A 21,164-nucleotide genomic window follows, 5' to 3' on the forward strand; every position below is an offset into this window, starting at 1 on the left:
TATTGAGCTCGATTTTTAATTGCAGCAGTATTTTGACATTTATGGCTTTGGCAGGAAGGTGGTTCTATGGATGAAAAAGCATTCCCTGCTTTCTGTGCTTGTAGTAGCTTAAGCTTGAAAATGTTGCTCCTTGTTTGTGTTACATCTGATCTTTTAAATCAATATCAAGATCAATATGCTCCAAATATTTCACTATCTTAAAACTTTTGATGAGACCAGCCCCGTTATGTCTGGTTTGCAGTGTTGTTAGCCCTGTAATAGCCACAATATAAAACTGGAGAGCAGATATTTACTTGTGACTATAATGTATGATACATTCTGTCACTCATTACAAGAAGGAATGTTTCAATGAAACTGCATTGCGCAGATAGTTACAATTTGTTATTTCTCTTTATAAACAAAATTTAATATAACAATTCTGATAAAAATAAACCAAAATATTATTACAATAATAGTCATTATTCTTGTTCATATATTCCGTCCTTGCTTTGGGGTCACCAGTACAATTGACATTCACTGAAAAATCACAATAAACATTAAATTATCAAATACAGTAAATCAGATGATGAAAGGAAAAGAAGGAAGAATAACAATGATCAGGCGAGGGAAGATAATAAGGAATGTCAAGATTAGGAGGAAGAAGATTAAGAATATTAGCATTAGAAGGAGAAAGAGAAAGACATAGAAGAAAAATGAAATGGAAGATATAAGAAAAAAGAAAGAAATTATGTAAAAATAAGAAATAAAAAGTGGCCAGAAAAAACAAACAAAAATTAATAAAGGAGGAATAATAAAGCAACAGCAAATTTGAGAGAAAAAGTTAAAATAGAGACATATTAAAGAATGAAGAGAGAAAATTAAGAACAGGAAGGAGCCCAACAATTAATACTCACTCAAACAAAACCTTAAGTACAATCAATCTATGCTAATTCCACGGATGGTGCCACTAAGTTCCCTCTTCACATTTAGATTGTACAAAATGTGCAACAGCGCTATCATTTATATAAACCAAAGAAGTACAAACAGTGACTACACTTATCATAACTTAGCAACACTTAGGTACCTTGAGACCATTTGATGTGAACATTTGTGTACATATATAATATGCATAAACAATATTAACAACATTATTGCCTTATCTCTCTAACACATTTTATAATCTGAACAAAATATTATGTTTATATACTGACAACATTAGTTTGATTACACCAGAAACTAGAGAAATTGAGAGACAACAGAAGTAATTGAACTATTGGACAATGTTTTATGAATGAACATGATTGCAACCTGAATACTGAGAGCTTCTGGAGACTCCAACACCAACTCGGGTTTAAGCCTAGTACTGGCAACAGAGAAAGTTACATACAAAATAATATCCCTCAAGATGTAAATATAAATGACAAAAGCTATATTACACTGTAAGTTAAGTAGAGAAATTAGGGAACATCAAACGTCTGAAGACAAGAATAAAAAGACTTGACATGCATGTCGGGAGTCCTTAGCAATACTGAACTTGTAATAGCAGAAACAAGACAATATGTTTCACAAGTAATTTAAATCTAATTCGAGCAAACTTGTGCAACGAAAGACAATAGATGAGATTACTTGTAATGAAAATAATATAAAGTACACACCAAAATAATAAAACAAATTAAAATTAAGCTTTTTAGTATAAAAAATGAGATGTAATAATTTAATATTTATGAAATGTATGGTGAACATAAAGTTAATAATGCCCAAAAGGGTCAAATCACCGTAAATGTCCATCTAACAGTAGTAAACACGCTGTCCTACAGCACATTTTTAAGTACTTTAAAGTTCTTTACATAAGTACATTAAAAGATGTTTTAAACAAGTTCAGAGCATATCCATGAAAACAGATAATGCTTGAGTCTGTATCCCACCCTATTTGAATAATCTGAATTACAAAACTCCGATTATCAGCTGCAATAACTGCAACTCTAACCTAACAAGTCAAATATAAAATAGAGTTGCATACAATTATATATATTCCATGGTTATGATAAGGTACACATACATCCCGCCATTTTGAAAGTGGTTAGCACCACCACAGGACACCATAATTAGATAGAAGAGCATGGAAATATTTTTTACCATGCTTTAAAATACAATAGTTATAAAATTAATTACTTGGCGACAAATTAGAATATTTACTTACATAGATACTTACATTAGTATACTTCAGGAGCCTCCAAAATAGGAAATAACTCCGCTGCTTTAATTGAGCATTATTGCTGATCACATTGAGACATACAGAGCTCCATTATTATAGTAATCATATCCAAGTGCATAAACTAAGTTTGGATGAAGGAAAAAATATCATAAACAATGTAATGTTGTTATGGTGTAACTTTTACAGTTGCTTCTCTCTTGTCCTTGTAGGATAGTGGATGGTTTTCAACCACTATATTCATCACTCCTAATATGTTCATTATTTATGTTCTATTTCCATGGATTCTCTGTTCCCAGTTCTATTTGGCAGCTGTTTTACCTTTCATCTAATTACATTTTCTATTTTCTGCTCAAACTTTTCCCTGCAAGTCATGGAGGGCAGTTAATGGAGCTGCATTAGGAGGAAAGGACACCGCTTTAATATAAACATTCCTACAAGAGGTGCTTTGGGCTTTGTAGGAGGCTTCAGGCACTTGGTCCACCCCCATGAATTGGGAAGGGAGATGTTAATAGTAAAAGAACGCTTGGACAAAATATCTCGACACATCTTTCTAGTAATGAGAAATTCCCACATACTGGGAACAGTAAAACTCAATAAGTGACTGTTATGCTTGTTAAGACATATATATACTGGCTACTCTTAAATTAATATTTGTAACACAGCAGTGAAATAATTATATAGTGAAATTATACTTTCAATTAACTACCATTATAAAATTATAACCAAAATACAATATAACTGACATCTCTTAAAATTACAATATCATAAAACAAATTACATAAACTTGCAATGGCATAACTATTTATTAATTATTTGCCATGAAAACTTAAGTTGAGGGCTGAAATATTTCTCTTTCTTTATCACCAGACTTAGCAGTTATCTCAGATAATAATATGAATGCAAATGTCTTAACAATCAATGTGTGTTTACTTTCATACAAAAATAATACATGCCCTAATAATTTATAAAAAAAAATTACCTCTATTAAGTACTCATGAAACCTGCACATTTACTCTGGAACACGCTTTACTTCATCAACTACGTATAAAATTAAGATTGTAGAGTAAAAAGCTCATAGCCCCAAGTCCTGAGTAAAATGCTATTACTAGCATGGGTTAACCATAGGGAATATTTACAATTAGAGGGAAGCACAGGTAATGGAATAAGATATACATTGCTCTTTCATTTGACACTGAAACATGACATTAAAGTTTGATGGGATAGAGGAATGCTACCTGATACTGGATGGTGCAGTAAAGACACTGAAGTATGTAACCAGCTCGGGAGAGTGCAAACTATGGCGTAACGTCTTACACAATTCTTACACATAATTCAGTTATTTTGTTTTTAATATATTTATTTTGAAGTCAGTGTGTTTTTTTTTTTTTTTTTTTTTTTTTTTTTTTACAAACTAACTGCATAAATTTGCAAAAAAGCAATATACAGCTTTGATTGCACTTCCTAAATTATTATGAAAAATATTCATATTAGAACAATTTTTGAAGAGCAGTCAAACAGTAACTACTGAACCTACTATTCTACAATAGCCTTGCTGGCTCAAAGCTCATTGTTTTAATAATATCAGTGTTTTGAACACATTGTCCAAGACACAATCCCTTGTCTCATCACAGAATTGAGCACCTACTCAGCAATCAGAAAAGACTAACAACAGATTTTCTACTGTTATATTGGACAAGTAGCATTTGTGTGTGCTTAAAACATATTACATGTCAAATTTTGGTTATTATGCTTATGAAACATTGCCGAGGACCTGACAAAATAAAAATATATTTGAAATGTGCTGTTACTTAAAAGCAAGGGCAAGCCATCTTTCTTGATGACTTGTTCAAGTGACAATTAGTTCCTTGTGTAATAAGTAACAGTATTTACAAAACAAAAATAAATTGAAAACTCGACTTATCCTCCAAAATGTATTGTACTAGTATCTATAGTGACTAATGGTGAATTTGCAAAATGTGAACTGTTGCATCCCCAAAAAACCAGCGTTGAATGTAATGAAATCCCATTTTCTGGGCAAGCTCCAGAGGTTCCCTGAAGCTATCTGAACTGATATAGTGCTTTATTAGTTTGAAGCCATCAGTCACAGGAGTCCTTTGCCTACTGGGGACCACGAGCCAGAACCTGGCCCCCTCAGAGAGGCGCAAAGAGCAATGGTGTAACAGTTAGCTGTTCATAGGGATGGTGTATTCTTGTATTAAAAGTGGTATTGTATACTGTATTGTTGAGAGACAGGTGTGCACATAAGTTTTAGTGTGAAAATGAGAGTTTGACCTGCCCTTGAATTAGAGCGAGTGAGTGAGTGTGAGAATAGCAATAAGTACCAACCCTTTTGAACTGGTGGTTTCTTAAGAAATCTGGCTGCACCACATCTACACTAGAGTACATTTGCACTGACCAAGCAGTTTTTTAGTCATCCTTAAAGTTATGTAATACGAGGAATAAAGTTGTTTATATAATCGGGTTAGTTACCATCCGGATTGATGATTATACATAGGAGTAGATTTCCATGTCAGGTTGGTAAGCATAGGGCGTCACCGACTCGTCAACCATATGGTTTCGGTCGGTGGCCAAGTACTCAATTCCTTAATTTACAAAAAACAAAACAACGTTACTGTCAGTATTTCACTTAACAGCGTACATTGAGGAGATTGGCTATGTACAGATGCAGACGAGGAGTCACAACAATGTGGCAGAAATATGTTGACCAAACCACACACTAGAAAGTGAAGGGAAGACAACATTTCGGTCCGTCCTGGACCATTCTCAGAACATTCATTGGTCAGGTCCCAACACAAGACCAAACCAAAAAAAATGCAAGGGCCGCCACCAGACCAGCACTCGAACCAAGGGGATGAGATTCCGGGAGCACTGCCAGAGGAGGAAGGCCAGAGGCTCACATTCAGAAGGGGAGGGGAGAGGCAAAGGAGGCACCCCACACCCATAACACGGGGAAAACTCCGGCACCCTCCCCATAGCTGCAAGCCAGAACACCTCAGTAGCCACGGGGCATGGACTGGAGAATGGAGAAGAGCTAGAGGCAAAGAACCCAAGAGAAAAGGCCAGAAAACACCAGCACTTGTGCACACCACCCAGACCAAAACAAACTCCCATGGCGCATGCACACAACCCGCCCGGTGGGAAGGTGCCAACTAGGACTACTTCACAAGAAAAGTAGCCCAAACAGGTCGTGACCCGAGGGAATCGCACAGGAGCATTAGAAGGGGCTGGTCCCAAACCTGCACACAGAAATAACATCACATGCGACCAGAAGACATGGCAGGATGTGCAGAATACCCCCGTTGAAAAGCAGAGGTACAACAGGTACTCTGAGAGAGAACTCAATCAACATCAGAGGGCCGAGACTGTTCAACACGCTTCCACTACACATAAGGGGCATAACTGGCAATCCCCTCACAGCGTTCAAGAGAGAACTGGATAAGCACCACCAAAGGATACCTGATCAACCAGGCTGTGACTCATACGTCAGGCTGCGAGCAGCCGCGTCCAACAGCCTGGTTGATCAGTCCAGCAACCAGGAGTGTGAGAATGGGGACGCTAAGCCCCGGAAGCACCTCCAGGTAACCTCAAGGTAAGGAGCAGAAACAGCCCAGCGCATGGGAACAGGAGCCAAAAACAGGAAGCAGCAACATACATAGCCAGTGTACCCCCCAAAGCCCCGGCCTCACAAGAAAAAACCGGGGCAGCCGTGAAAGTTCTAAGAAAGGGAGCCCACTGGCAGACTCATATAACAGGGCTGGAGGAACAGGCTCAAATACCCCCGTCACTACCCAGGAAGGGGATTTCTCCGAGACCGCCAGAGTCTCAAAACCAACGAGGCCCGGCCTTGACCCCGAACCCACTGACGGTAAAAACCCGGATGCAGGGAGGAAAGGGGGGGGGGGGAAGGGTTCCAGACTAGACCACAACAGGGGAAAGATAAGGGGGCGTGGAAGGAAACCGAAGCAACCAACACCCCCAAGCCCCGACATGCCAACCGAAACGTGGCAGCCTCGGGGTTTCCGAGGAGTAACCGCCACCGAGCGCTGCCACCCGCATGACTGACTATGCGGATACAGGCAGCAACGCTTGTGCTGCCTGTACCTGCATAGTCAGCATAAGACAGGGTAACCGAGTCACAAACAAGCAACAAAACTTGCAGGACTCTGGGCCGAAGGTGCCACCAACCCCACAGGCAGCAGATGGAGGAAAGACCGTGAGAGTCAACCCGAGACAAGGGGACAGAGCAACCCACAAACTCGCTCGAAGCAGGGGGAAATGGGACTCCAGGGTCACATCCATCGGAGCCGCGCGTCCCCTAGGGGATTCCCAGGGTCCTGAGTGTTTACTGTAAGAGGACTCGAGCTCAGGTAATCCCAGGCAGGGTACTACTAACCGGCGCCCAAATTTATCAAACAACCTTCTAAGAACTGAACCCCCGGCATGTGTACACTCACGGGAACCTAGCTTGGGAAACCACCGGAAAAGGAAGAGTACTCAGTACAAAGGGGGAAAGAACCAAGGCAGATCCCCCCATCAGGTACACAAATAAAAGGAAAAAAGAAAACCCCGCAAGAGGACAGCGTACCCAGGCGGAACAGAGCCGGCCGCTATGATTGGTGAAAACAAGCTGCGCAGTACCCTGCACCCCACCAGTGCAAACTGCCCCTTACCCCAAAGCAAACAAGGGAGACAGAACACCCTATCACACAAAGGGCGGCCGAAAATCAAGCAGTAAATGGCCTAGCAGGGGCAGAACCCAAGGGACTTGTGGAAGGGAACCCCAAGCCCCAAGAGCAGTACTTAAAGGGCACCTAGGGAAGGAAACCCTAGGAACATGAAGCCCAAGTACTGGAGAATCACTCCTGGCTCACGCACCACCTAGAAGACAGTCACCACACTAGGTACAGTGCTGAAACAACCATCGGAGCCAGAACACATGACCTCAGCCTTTAATATCAGCCGAAGAACTGAGGTGTGGATAGCCAGCGCAGGAAGTCTGGGGATCCCCCCTTCCCCCTCTCGGGGAGGGGGGGAGCTGCTCAGATGGCGGCGTGGCAAGGGGTGATGTCATATTAGTTTGTTAGTTTTTGTTTGGGGAGTTCTATTCACTCGTTCAGCTTTTTGTTGCAATTTTCACCAGAATAAGGGTTTGTTTTGGGACGCTTACCTTTTTGGGTGCCTGACCCGGTCGATGGCAGACATAGAATGCTTCCAACCACACGAGGGTTTCTATAGGCCATTGCTCCCCTTGCCTCTCTGAGGGGGCCAGGTTCTGGCTCGTGGTCCCTGGTAGGCCCAAACAACTCCATACACATAACTGATGCCAAAATCTGACATTAGCATATCAGCCTAGTAAGCTCCGGGGAGCCATAGGGGTTCTCCCCAGAAAAGCAGAAAAAATGAAATTCTTCACAAAGAATTCAAGCGCGGTTGTCACTAGGCAGGATACACTGGTAAACTGAGCGTGCCTTGCCCAGTGCCCAGCAGAACCACGTGCTCTTCCCATGAAAGTATCAACAGACAATTCGTATTCCAAAACAAACTTCGTACACCAAGTCAAATTTTACGAGGAAATTGACTTCGTATACCAAAGAACTCGTAATCCCGGGGATTCGTAAACCAAGGTTCCTCTGTCTGTCATAATTTGTCATTGACTGGTGAAGGCACCCAGAAAGATAGGTGAAACAAAACAAACTACAGTCTGGTGAAAATTGCTACCTATGTCCAGAAAGAGTATTCAGGAGGGGGGTGGGGAGCAAGCATCCCACCACTCCAGTTCTTGAACAATGAAAAACTGCCGACAGGTGGGAGGGATGGTATCGGGAGCCTCCGGGGATAACCCAGAAAATGGAGTTTCATTACATTCATTGCTGGTTTTCTGTGGGGGAGCCTTGTCGGCTCCCTGAAGCTAACTACCCAAAGATAAGTAAAAAACAGGGACTTACCTGGGAGGCAGCAGCACCGCAGGTCTCAGGATGAGGAAGAAACAGACTGCCATAACACATGCCCCAAAGCAACGCTAGTCCGGATGGGGTCCGGAACATACACGAGACATATGACATCTGTTCGCCCTCCAAAATCCCGTGCCCGAATGTTGACCCAGGACATATTCCCAAAAGCAGCCGAAAGAGCAGCCTACTTACTAACACCATGGGCACGAGGATAGACCACAGACTGGCTAGACTTAAGGACACTGTGGACAACCTGAGACATATGAGTCCTGAAACAGGGAACCAGGGAAACTGGACCCAACCAGAGTGCATCCATTAGCCTGCAGGCAGTGAAGTAAAGCTGCCACTAGACACAGCACATGATACACCCCCGCCCTAACAAACCAAACAACCACAACCAACAGACCCCTCTGGAAGCCCACTGTCTCAACCTTCACTAGAAAAGGAGAAGGCTGTAAACGAACAAAATGACCCCCAAGACTTAATGAACAAAATCCCCTGCACCGAAGAAGAGCATGAAGCTCCCCAACTCGACTCCCAGATGCCAAAGTTAACAAAAACAATGCCCTGCAAAGGCAATCCTGAATCGAAGGGGCCACAACAAACTGAGGAGAAGACAAAGGAAAGAACCCGGTATAAAGACCAAGAAGGCTCAGGCAGTGCATGAGCAGACCAGAGGTGAAAAAAACGCATGAGAAAGCTTGCGGAATGGAGCGGAAGGGACAGTCACACCAAACGCAAGCATCAATGGCTCTAACAACGCCACACAAAAAGAAACGACAGCATTCAGCAAGAGATGTCGAACAGACCAAGAAAACCCAAAAGAGAAAGGACAAAACAACCCTGTCTGACACCGACAAACCCCTATGGAGAAATGGTGGAAAGCCCGCCCAGAAACACCACACTGTTGCTGAGATGAAGACTGCAGGTGGGACACCATCAAAGAAACCACCTGATTACTATACAAATGGCGATACACTTGCGTCAGAAAACCAGATGTGTAGAGCGGAAGCGGAAGTCGAACCAACGGGGTACTTCCCCGGCCTGACCTGCTGCAAAAGGCGGAGCCAAGGAAAAATACCCTGGTTCAGATGCCACACAAGCAGCGCCTGAAACTGAGGCCGGGCCAGTCACCTCCAAGGAACCAAGAGAACATACAGTGGAACCTCTCTTAACGAGTGGCTCTATTAACGAGTTTTTCCAGTAACGAGCAAGCCACTCGCAGCAAATTTGTCTCTATTGACGAGCTCGCCTCTATTAACGAGTGAAACCACATGGCGCTTCCTAGCGTCTCGCGGGTTCTCGCAAATTCTCAGACGCCTCCGACGCCAGTGTTGTTGTTGTATCTCACACGACAAGCATCCCTCTGGATTTATTTGCGCTTTTCTCTGTTTTTTTTGTGGTTTTGTGACTGCAATTTGTAACGCACGATGTCGCCAAAGAAGCTGGTTGCTAAAGACAGTGTTGGCAAGGGGAAGAAAGCGACAATTACTGTGGAAGTGAAGAAGGAAATAATAGCAAAGCACGAGCGTGGTGTGCGTGTGGTTGATCTCGTCAGGGAGTATGGCAGGACCTCATCAACGATTTGTACCATTCTGAAGAGGAAGGAACAATTTAAGACGCTTGAGGTGGCTAAAGGAGTTACCAAGGTTAACAAGAAACGTCCACAAATCCTAGAAGAGGTTGAAAAGCTACTGCTAGTCTGGATGAATGAAAGGCAATTGCATGGCGATAGTGTGTCTGAAGCTCTTGTCTGTGCAAAGGCCAAGAAGTTGTATGTGGACCTTGTCAGGAAGACACCAGGTGCGTCGTCTGAAGAGGAGGAGATATTTAAGGCAAGCCATGGATGGTTTGAGAAATTTAGGAAGAGAAGCGGTATCCACAGTGTTGTGCGACATGGGGAGGCTGCCAGCTCTGATAAAGCTGCTGCTGAGAAATTTGTACCAGAGTTCCAGGAATTTGTTGCTGAAAAGGAGTTCTTGCCCCAACAAGTTTTTAATTGTGACGAGACTGGCCTGTTTTGGAAGAAAATGACGAAGAGGACCTACATCACACAGGAGGAATAATCTTTGCCTGGCCACAAACCGATGAAGGATCGGCTTACTCTCGTCCTCTGCGCCAATGCAAGTGGCGATTGCAAGGTCAAGCCGCTGCTAGTCTACCACTCAGAAAATCCACGCGTGTTCAAGGCATGTAAAGTGTATAAGGCGCGACTGAATGTGATGTAGAGGTCCAATAAGAAATCCTGGGTCACGCGGATATTCTTCACTGAATGGATCAATTATGTTTTTGGCCCCTCAGTGAGGCAATATCTTGAAGAGAAACAGTTGCCACTCAAGGCCTTGCTTGTGCTTGATAATGCTCCTGCACATCCTCCACAGATGCGAGATGAATTGTATCCCGAAAATCACCATCAAGTTCCTTCCTCCCAATACCACTCCACTCCTCCAACCTATGGACCAGAAAGTCATTGCAAACTTTAAGAAACTCTACATGAAGGCCTTGTTGGAGAGGTGTGTTGATGTGACCGACAATACAGGGCTGACCCTCAAAGAATTCTGGAAGAACCACTTCAATATCCTGGGTGCCTTACGTTTGATCGATAAGGCCTGGGAAGGAGTGACAAGGAGGACCCTTAACTCTGCATGGCGTAACCTGTGGCCTGAGGGTGTCCCTGAGCGAGACTTTGAAGGTTTCGGTCCTGCACCTGCATCTGCATCTGCACCTGTGGAAGACGCGGAAGTGCATCTAGTGGATGATATTGTTGCTCTGGGGCAAACTTTGGGTCTGGAGTTGGATGCTGCTGATGTGCAGGAGTTAGTGGTGGAGCAGAGTGAGGAACTGACCATTGAGGAACTCTTGGAACTTCAGAAGGAGATTAATCAAGAGGAGGCACAAGAGTTCTCATCAGGGGAGGAGGTGGTACGGGAGAATGCTGCTGCCTCTTCAAGTGAGATCAGGGAAGTGTTAGGAATGTTTGAAAAGGTGACCGCATTAATAGAAAAACATCACCCTGATCAAGCAGTGACAACCCGATGTGTGAACATGTTTAATGACAATTTGCTGTCTCGTTTTAGGGACATCCTAAAACAAAGACAAAAGCAATTGTCAATAGAAAAGTTCTTTCCAAAAGTAGAGAAACGAAGAGCCAGTGATAGTGAACCACAACCCGGTCCCAGTGGGGTGAAAATCCCAAGAAAAGAGAGTCCGCCTGACTCAGAGGTGGATTCTCCTTCCACACCATAACCCCTCTCCTCCTTCCCACCTCCCCATCGTCTCCCTCAAGCCAGCAACGACTCTTTATAAGGTAAAGTAAATGTTAAAACAGTACAACAAAACATTTATAATTACATGTGCAGTATTATATTGACATTAAAAAATGTCATACAAGTATGGATGTTTTTGGGAGTGGAACGGATTAAATTTATTTCCTTTATTTTAAATGGGGAAATTTGTTTCCAAAGACGAGTTTTCCAGGTAACGAGCTCGGTGCCAGAACGGATTAAACTCGTTAATAGAGGTTCCACTGTACTTTCCTGATAGGATTCCGGACGAGCTAGAGCTCGAAGCAACAGTTAGACCAGGAAAGAGGCACAGGGACCCCACCTCAACCAATCCTGCCGAAAAGTATCGATCTTGAGCCTCACAGGCGGGGACCACCTCCAGGTGCCCGTACGTCCATCAAAAGCAAAAAGATGGAATCGGCAACAACAGGCAACCTGGCTACCCGAAGCAACCAGCCCTAAAGGGCCACAGAATAAAGAAACTTCCCTAGTGGAAAAATGAACCACAGGGAAACAGTCCGAAGGAGAGGGAACAATGAGCTCCGAGGAAGCCGAATCCACTGCAGCGCCATCCACAACGTCGCAACACCTGCATTGTGATGTGAGCCCGACAGAAGAAGAGCCCCCAACGCCCCCAGCCAGACTGGTGATCACTGGTCACAAAGCCCCAACTAAAGTTGAGGCGTCCGGGAACACATAGAGCGAGGGAAGAGGAAGGCGCCATGGCACCGAACCCTGAAAATCCCAAAGAGGAAGGCGGTGACACAGCAACCTGTGCAAGGACACCGGAGAATGAACCCAGCAAACTCGAGAGCGGTGAAAGAGGCTGCTCAGAAGATACCAGAACAGTCTCCGAAGTCAAATCAAGCTCAGCGGAAAACCAGCAGAGCAAAGTTTAGGCTCCTGCACAGCTTCTCGAGCAACTGTAGCATGACCTGCATCCCCTCAAAAACAGCTGAAGGTGGGACTGCCACTGGAGCAAAGCCGCAAGAGGACGAGAATGCACGCAGTCCGAGAACCCCACACTAGGCCCAGCCAAGTTTAAACCTGGGACAGAACCAACTGGGACTTCCACCAAGGTACCAGGAACCCGAACCTGGCAAGCAGGGAAAGAACCAAAACCCCAGTTAGCAGACAAACAGACCGGCAGGGAGCCCACACCAACCAGTCGTCGAGGCATGCTGCCAGCCAGGAAGAACCTTGGAACGCACCTGAGCGAAGGAAGAGGAACCGAACTCAAACAAAACAGGATCTAACACAGAGGTGTAAACCAGGTCTCGCAGGAGGTACACACCAAGGGCCTCCGAACCTCCACAGGGGTTAGCCGAGAGGAAGAAAACCTTCAAAAAGATGAATCAGAGGAACCCAAGGGAACTTGGAAACGAACCTTGGGAGGGAGGGGGGGGGGAAGCCCTACCCACTGCATTTGCTGGTGGATAATACACACATTAGTTGTTTTTTTGTTTTTGTGATAAAACTTTGCCCCACGTCTAAAGTGGCCGTATATGGAAATGACACCGAACGCAGCAGGTTAGGGACCCGGACAAGCATACAGGACAAGGTCGCTAGGCACAAAATTGGTGCTAATACTAAAATAATGAAAACCTGCCAAAACATTACCAAAGACCACGTTATGAAAAAATAAAATATTGAAAACTAGTCGAAGACCACAGTCTGAGAACACAAGACAAGACTGCCCCAGGAACACAAGACTGGGAGACATATCCACCACCCACAATTCCTCAGGGGAACGGACAGTGTAGAAAAAGAGGGAGGAATCAACATGAGTGGTACACCCATAATGGGACACAAGAGGAAGTCGAGTACCCAAAAGAGCCACAGAGACATTAGAAAAAGCTTGTTCAGTGGCAGAGTAGTATGGAAATGGAACACAGGAGGCAGTGATGTGTTTGAGGCTGACGCTTACACTAGATCAAACATAAAGATGAAAGAGCTCTACAAGTTCAGGAACATGTACACCAGTTGAATGATGGGTGAGAGACATGCCCAAAGAGCCAAAGTGCAACCCCTGCAAACACAACCAGAACAGTACCACAAAGCGAGGACAAACTTACTAAAACTACTGACGACACAATGGCAGTGATGAGGAATCTCACACTAATTCACAGACCTCTCCACCTTTTGCATGGCAGACACAACCCATCTGAGACATGCCATACAAAAGGGAACAACCGAGGCACTGGGAAGAACAATGGTTCATTAACGAAATGAAAAACACCCCAAAAATTAGGAAAGGAATGATAAACTTTCCACCACCCAGCTGCCATTTGTAAGGAATGGATGAAAACAAACCACAGCTGTGGAATGGAGTGCCATCCTGGTGGCTAGTTGCAGCAACACAAAATACCACAAACAGAAACCCAAGTTTCACAACCTGTATAGCAAAACTCTCGCCAACAATATACACAACGAAACTGCTGATCGGAGATAAGGAAAGAGCAGGGGAATCAAAAGCACAGGAAAATACCATGGAAGAAATAAATTACGCAACACACACACAAAAAAAGTCAGAATTATTATTTTTTTTTTCAGAACAAAACATCCAAGCAAAAGATGAATGCATCCGACGCGAAGGTGCAAAAATCACGCTGGCAAACAGGGTAATACGAATGCACAAAGGGAAGGAATGGATGAAAACCCCCTTCCCTTCAACATCACTGTCCAGAGGACACAAGGGCCCAAGCAGGGGCAAAAGTACCCCAAGAGCTCCATGCGAATTCTCCCCAAGCCCCAGGAATCCCCCCAACAAAGCCCCAGGGCAGAGCTTTCTTCTACACCCACCACCCCTGAAGAAAAGGCAAAGTCCAAGGGAAAGGCCTTGAAGAAGGAAATCTGTTGGGTCAACCGGTTGGGGAGCCGGTCGGCCGAGCAGACAGCACACTGGACTTGTGATACTGTGGTCCTGGGTTCGAACCCAGGCGCCGGCGAGAAACAATGGACAAAGTTTCTTTCACCCTATGTCCCTGTTACCTAGCAGTAAACTAGGTACCTGGGTGTTAGTCAGCTGTCACGGGCTGCTTCCTGGGGGTGGAGGCCTGGTCGAAGACCGGGCCGCGGGAAAACTAAAGCCCCGAAATCATCTCAAGATATCTCAAGATAACCCTGAAGCCCCCGGCAAAAGGAGCAGGGCGAACCACGCCTCCGTGGGAAGGAAGAGGGTGATGCGAACCAAACCAAGGTCGAAGCAATCAACGCTCCAGAATCCTGTACCCTAAAACCCAAGCGGGGCAGCTCTGGGGCCACCAACAGGGCAACCAACCTGGCTTGTTGCAAGAGTGAGAATTGAACATGTTATGTGGCCACTGCCTGATCCCTGAGAACATCAGATAAGGGATAAAAAAAAACACGAAGTACAAGTGGGAAACAAGTCTCGCAAGATTCTGGGTCGATGGTGTCCCCAACCCAGCAGGCAGCATGACGGAGGCAGTACGGATGATCATCACCCCGAGGCAGGGGTGATGAACAACCTTCAACTCCGTTAAAGAGAATGGGCTTGGAAGAAGTAACCATAGTACGACCGAGCCCACAGGGGTTTTCCAGGGTTCATTGGGTGAATGAGCCCTATGGGAAGCCCAGTCACTGGGGCCAGCTAAGCCAGTAGACCCCATGCAAAAAAACAGGCAAACTGATTACCAGTAGCAGGGATGAAAACGCGGGGGCAACAGGAGAACCGCTACAACCCAGTTGAACCTAATAAAGAGCTAAGCAGACCTCTCCTGTCCACACAGGCAAAATGCCAGAAAATTACAAAACAAAGCCCCCAAAATCACACCACTAGCAAACTAGCTGCCAAAGAGAAACATTGACAGCTACATTGGAAGTAACGACGACTGTGTCAGCCACAGTGCGCCCCAACCCAGCAAAAACAATCCCCAACCCGGGGCAAGAAAGCAAGCCCCAAGATCCCCAAAGCACCCCAAGGGCAAAGACAACCTCAAACAAGGAAATTGTCACCAAGAAGCAAGTCCCAAACACTCCTGGGAAGATAACCCTGAAATGCAAGGGTAGTACTTAATGAGCACCTAGGAATATAACGCTAGGTTCATGCTGCTTCAGTACAGTAAGACACCTGGTCACCACACCACACACACTGCTGGTACACCCCACACAGGGCAAAAATCCAGAACACTAACTTGAGGGCCAGAGGTGACTGAACCGACCACCGGCACATCAGTTCAAGAAGTGGAGTGGTGGGCTGCCAGATCCCCCAGCCTCCTTTTACCCTTGGGGGTGGGGGTTAACGCTAATGAGCGGGAGTGCTATTTGCATGACGTGTTGCTTGTTCGTTTTCTTTCTGGAGGAAGTTCTTTAGCTCTTTCCGGACGTAGGTAGCAATTTTCACCAGACTGTAGTTTGCTTTGTTTCGCCTATTTTTCTGGGTGCCTTCCTAGGTCGATGACAAAATATGACATACTTTATATATAAAGTGCTCGTAGGCTATTGCTCCTTGCATCTCTCTGAGGGGGCCAAGTTCTGGCTCGTGGTCCCCGGTAGGCAAAGGACTGATGACCACAAACTAATAAAGCATTATATCAGTTCGGATAGCTTTAGGGAGCCGACGGGGCTTCACACAGAAAAGTTCAGGTCTAACATAGTATATATGTACTAAATTAGGCGTAAGATTACACATTTTTGGTTTTATATTGCTTCGGCCTAGGGCAGATTAGGTTCTTGTAGTTATTGTTGCAAGTCAATATTTTGTACATTCTGTCCAGTTACTATGTGAACTATAATTTTTGAAGGATGAATTGAGAAAAATGCATACAAGAACAACCTTTCTGCATTATCACTCACACATGAGTATGGGGGTGCACAATAAATTATTGCTCACTGGATGAGTATGGGGGTGCACAATAAACTACCACTCGCAGGATGAGTATGAAGTGCACACTAAGCCATCTGCTTCTGGTGGCAACAATTAAAGTAGACCAACTTTTGCTCTAAGCACTGTAATGCTTCTACAGAGTGAAAAGTCATCTACATTACCAAGTTTTTCTCTATATAACATTATTCTTGACATGTATGGCAGGTCTTGTTCTATATCCAATGGCTGACTAATATTTACTCATTCCCTCCTCCTTAAAGTTATCTCATTTTGTAACATCCAAATACAATAGCAGAGGAAGCACAAGTAATTTATGAACATACATACTATACATGCAACACCACATCTATGAAATTGAAATTATTTTGATATTTTATTGCACAATTAAAGACACTCTTCAGCATAAAATTATTGTAAACATTTCCTTTTAGACCATAACTTAAGAAATAATTTATTACAATGCAAAATAATCATAAAATATAGATACACAACTTATGTTGCTAAACAATCTTTACATATTATAAATATTTAATGTTCAAAATATCACAATTTTCAGAAGTTGATCTTCACTATGCAAATACTTTTGAGTTTTTCAAGTTGATTCCACCATTTCATTAAGGCTTTTTGGGTGTATCAGGTTGTAAGAATTGAAACCTCAATATGAAGCTCATTCATCACAGATTCCTGGAATGCAACAAATGTATCTGTAAAATAATTACACAAGGAAAATACATGGAAACATTAATATAAATCTCACTGATAATAATTAAGAAAATGGCGAAAAAGAAGTTTATTTAATTTCATTAAGAGAGTGGCAAATTGAACACCCTGCTATAAACACTGCAATGGGAAAGCTTCCCAAAAGATTGCCACACCACTCTACCAAATTTAGGAAAGCATGTACAATTATTATTTTAATTACCTCAGAACTGGGCATGGTCATCATCCGAATCTTGGAGTAAGTTTGCAGTACGAAGAGGAAGAGATGCCGTCTGTGATGATCGTAGGCGGGATTGAAGGTGTTCAACCTGAACCTCTAAGTTTTCTACGGTTTCTTGAAGTTCATCATTAGAACGTTGTAGTTTTCTGAAATTGTTTATTTTTAAAAAGTTTTTTATTTACTTTCACAGATGCAACTTATATGGACTAGATATAATTTGATCGCATAAGGCTAAATGAGGCATCCCATTTTTCTACCACAATATGCCTCACAAATAAAAAATGTAAAACTATTTATAATTAGTAATAAAGTTTTTTAGTCGTGAGCAAGAGAAAATGAATCTACTCACCCATAACCCGGCAACGACAAGGATATTTACCACACTCAGAAAACAAAGCTCCTCAGCAACAAAAAGTTCAGCAATGACAAAAAACCAGCGTTGAATGTAATGAAACGCCATTTTCTGGGTGAGTCCCGGAGGCTCCCCGGAGCTATCCATGGCTGATATGGATACCCTAACTATTTTGCATCAATCGATGTGGGTGGAGTTCTAGGCCTACCGGGGACCAGCAGGAGTCAGTACCTGGCCCCCTCAGAGAGGCACGGGGAGCAATGGCCCATAGAAATGCATATGGGATTTGGAGCATTCTATATCTGCCATCGACCGGGACAGGCACCCAGAAAGGTAAGCGCCACAAAACAAACCCCTATTCTGGTTAAAAACAAAAATCGACAAACGAGTGGACAGAACTCCCCCAGAAAAACGAACTAACAAGCATGACATCACACGAGCTGCACCGCATGTCTGCGCAGCTCCCCCCTCCCCGGGAGGGGGAAGGGGGAGCCCCAGACCCCCGCACCGGCGATCCCCGTCCCAGTTCTGAGGCTGGATATCAAAACCGCGAAAAAAACGCCGACCAGAGGGCGGGAGGGTGCCGGGGAGCCTCCGGGACTCGCCCAGAAAATGGCGTTTCATTACATTCAACGCTGGTTTTCTGGGGGGAGCCCCTACGGCTCCCCGGAGCTACTTCACCAAAGACTACTTAAGAAAACAAGGGGACATACCCAGGAGGCGGTCGGTGAACCACTCCTCAACACGAAGTCGAGACAACAACCCAAGGACCCATCCGGAAAGCAGCAGGCACATCATTCGCCAGAAAAAGGGAGAACGGCCGCAGACGAAGAAACCTATGACCACGACCATAGGAGCCAAAAACCACTGCGCTTGAGAAGAGCATGAAGCTCCGCCACACGACCCCCTGAGGCCAATGCCAACATAAAATGAGAGCCGAGGCAAAGCAAACCTGACCCCAAGGAGCCACAACCACCAAGGAGAAGAAAAACAGGAGAGCACCCTGTCCAAAGACCAGGACGACACAGGCAGTGCATAAGCAGGCCGGAGGTGAAACAACGCACTAGACAGCCTGCATAACATCACAGAAGGAACATCGATACCGAAAGCTAGCAGCAGAAACCAAGGTGCCAGACTCAGGAACGGCCCCAAGCGCCTCTACATCCTCCGCAAGCCAATCCTATGACAGCCCCAGGAGGGAAAAGAAAATGCAGGACCAAAACCAAAATGCCACAAGCGTGCAATTCCACCGCCACAAGTGCAGCCGACAGGGAAGGAACCTGCATAAGGAGCCGCCCCGCACCAACATCCCACAGAAGGGCAGGAGCGAAAAGACTCATTAAGAGGAGCAAAATCGCCTCCGGGAAAACGAGTAGCACCGAGACAGCGCGAAGAGAAGAGATATGCACAAAAGAACAAGAAGGCCAAACACCCAGAAGTTGCCGGGAATAGGACCCACAAGCCCTAGAAAGGACCGGAGGGAAGCTCAACCAAATGACGACGGACGTACCAGAAAACGGGAAGGAGCAAAACTGGCCCAAACCTTCCAGAACAAAAAGAAGCAAACACAAAGGACGAAGGCACAAAAACCCCGTTGCACCCGAGACCAAAAGTCATGCAGAAAACCCCAAGAAGAGGGGGACATGACGGAGAAGGCCCGTCCCGGAAAAAAGGGGCGAAGACCGTAGAAAAGCACCCACCGACAGGACGGAAACAACGGGCACAATGAACAAGGAAACCGAGCCCAGGGAGGGGCTGATGCCCACAAAGCATGTGCGGAGAGGGGGAACAGAAAAACCCCACACCACCAAACCGCAAGCCCCGCCCAGAGGGGTAGAAATAACCCGGCGGGGACCAACGGGGCCTGAGGCCCCTCATGTTAGCCCCACCCCAGCCCTGGGAACCCACCCTGCAGGCCCCGGGGCCGAGCTGTCCCCTCAAAGCCCCAGCGTCAAGAAAAACCCCGGGGCAGCCGTGAAAAACACTAAGGAAGGGAGCCCACTAGGCTCTGGAACTTGAACCGAAACCGGAGGATAGGCAAGGGGCGAGACGAAGACCCCAAGCTCATCCCCAGCCAGCACAATGAGGCAAGGACGAGGACAGGACAGAGAATCTAAGGAACATGGAAAAACTAGGCCTGGTACAGCAAGACCGGCAAGGAAGGAGGGCCCCAGAGGGAGCATGGAAGGGCCGAACAAAATGCCACAACCAACCCCTACACACAGCCGCAGTACCAAAACTGCAGCAAAACGTCACCACACTCCCCGAGGAAGCGACAGGGAAGATAAAGATAAATCGTAACATGAGTGCCACACAAGGGGACACAGGCGGAAACCGAGTACCCAACCGAGCCACAGGGATGGTAGAAGAAACGTGTGCAGTGTAGCAGGCAATCGAAGGAACACATTAGGCAGCCCAACTTGGGCTGCCCCCATACACAGTCCCAAGAGCAGAGACGAGAACGCCCATGAAACACAGAATCCGCTCGTCAGGCAAACGACAGGGGAGAGGTGGAACCAAAGAGCCAGAACCCAATCCTGCAAGCACAAGGAGGCGAGCACAAAACACCCTCGACACAAGAAAACGTACCACCGAACAGGCACCCCCACTGTTGCACTGTGGAACAAGGTGGAGGCGGGGCCCTGAACTCAAGCAAGGTTAGACAAGCATAGGAGAGGGGCAGGATGAGTACAGGCAGGAGCTGCTTCGGAAGGGCCAAGAGGTCACCCGCAGTCACCCGTGAACCGAGGAAGGAAGCAGGTGGTGTGAACAAGAGCTGCCCTGTATGGGCCAGTAGCCCTGCAGTAGGCACCTAGGTTGGTACGGTCCACGTTCTCAAGTACGGATGTACACCCATTCCTACTTCCAAAAACAAAAACAGCGTCAGGACGAAGGAGACGCCAGACCGCACCAACTCACCTGCAGAACATATGCGCTGAAGGGCCATGATGGAAGCCTATGAAAACGTAGCCGCCAGAGGCGGCCACGGCGCCCATGCCGGAGAGGAGGAGGGGAGCGGCGAAGGAGGCTCCCCACCCTAAAATGCATTGAAAAACCTCGTGACTTCCCCACAGCGGCACTCCAGAACACCCCAAAGCAACGGGGCATGGATTGAAGAAAGAAAAGAGCGAGAGGCGAAGCCCCCCCCCCCCCCCCCCCCCCCGAGAGAAAATGGATGCAGAACACCAACACGTGTGCACACCGCCCGGAACCAAAACAAACTCCCACGGCGCATGCGCAGGACATGAAAGAAAAGTAGCCCAACAAGGCGAGAAGTACCCCAACCACCGACAAGCAGCCCAACCAGCTACAAGGAGCCCAAACGGCGACAAGGAGCCCAACCGGCGACAAGGAGCCCAAACGGCTACAAGGAGCCCAAACGGCTACAAGGAGCCCAAACGGCTACAAGGAGCCCAAACGGCTACAAGGAGCCCAAACGGCTACAAGGAGCCCAAACGGCTACAAGGAGCCCAAACGGCTACAAGGAGCCCAAACGGCTACAAGGAGCCCAAACGGCTACAAGGAGCCCAAACGGCTACAAGAGCCTAAACGGCTACAAGGAGCCCAAACGGTCCA

At 45.8% G+C, this 21,164-nt stretch overlaps 3 protein-coding genes across 4 annotated transcripts in view; 2 read left to right on the forward strand and 1 right to left on the reverse strand.

Annotated features, from left to right (window-relative positions):
* Positions 1-359: 359 nt before the first annotated feature.
* LOC123745412 (coiled-coil domain-containing protein 102A) overlaps positions 360-21,164 on the reverse strand; it is a 63,690-nt gene continuing 42,885 nt past the window's right edge. For both annotated transcript variants that reach the window (XM_069300849.1, XM_045725949.2), the window contains 2 exons: positions 17,219-17,382; positions 360-16,980 (listed from right to left, as the gene is read on the reverse strand). In XM_069300849.1, coding sequence (XP_069156950.1) covers positions 17,220-17,382 — 163 coding nt within the window. In that variant the 3' untranslated portion in view covers positions 360-16,980; position 17,219. The remainder of the gene's footprint in view (positions 16,981-17,218; positions 17,383-21,164) is intronic.
* On the forward strand, positions 9,597-10,232 carry LOC123745184 (tigger transposable element-derived protein 1-like). Its single transcript, XM_045725492.1, has one exon. It carries the CDS (start codon positions 9,597-9,599, stop codon positions 10,230-10,232), a length of 636 nt encoding a protein of 211 aa, XP_045581448.1.
* LOC123745185 (tigger transposable element-derived protein 1-like) lies at positions 10,555-11,412 on the forward strand. Its single transcript, XM_045725493.2, has one exon. It carries the CDS (start codon positions 10,555-10,557, stop codon positions 11,410-11,412), a length of 858 nt encoding a protein of 285 aa, XP_045581449.2.

Source organism: Procambarus clarkii, chromosome 44 (genome assembly GCF_040958095.1).
Source record: "Procambarus clarkii isolate CNS0578487 chromosome 44, FALCON_Pclarkii_2.0, whole genome shotgun sequence".
Taxonomy (NCBI): domain Eukaryota; kingdom Metazoa; phylum Arthropoda; class Malacostraca; order Decapoda; family Cambaridae; genus Procambarus; species Procambarus clarkii.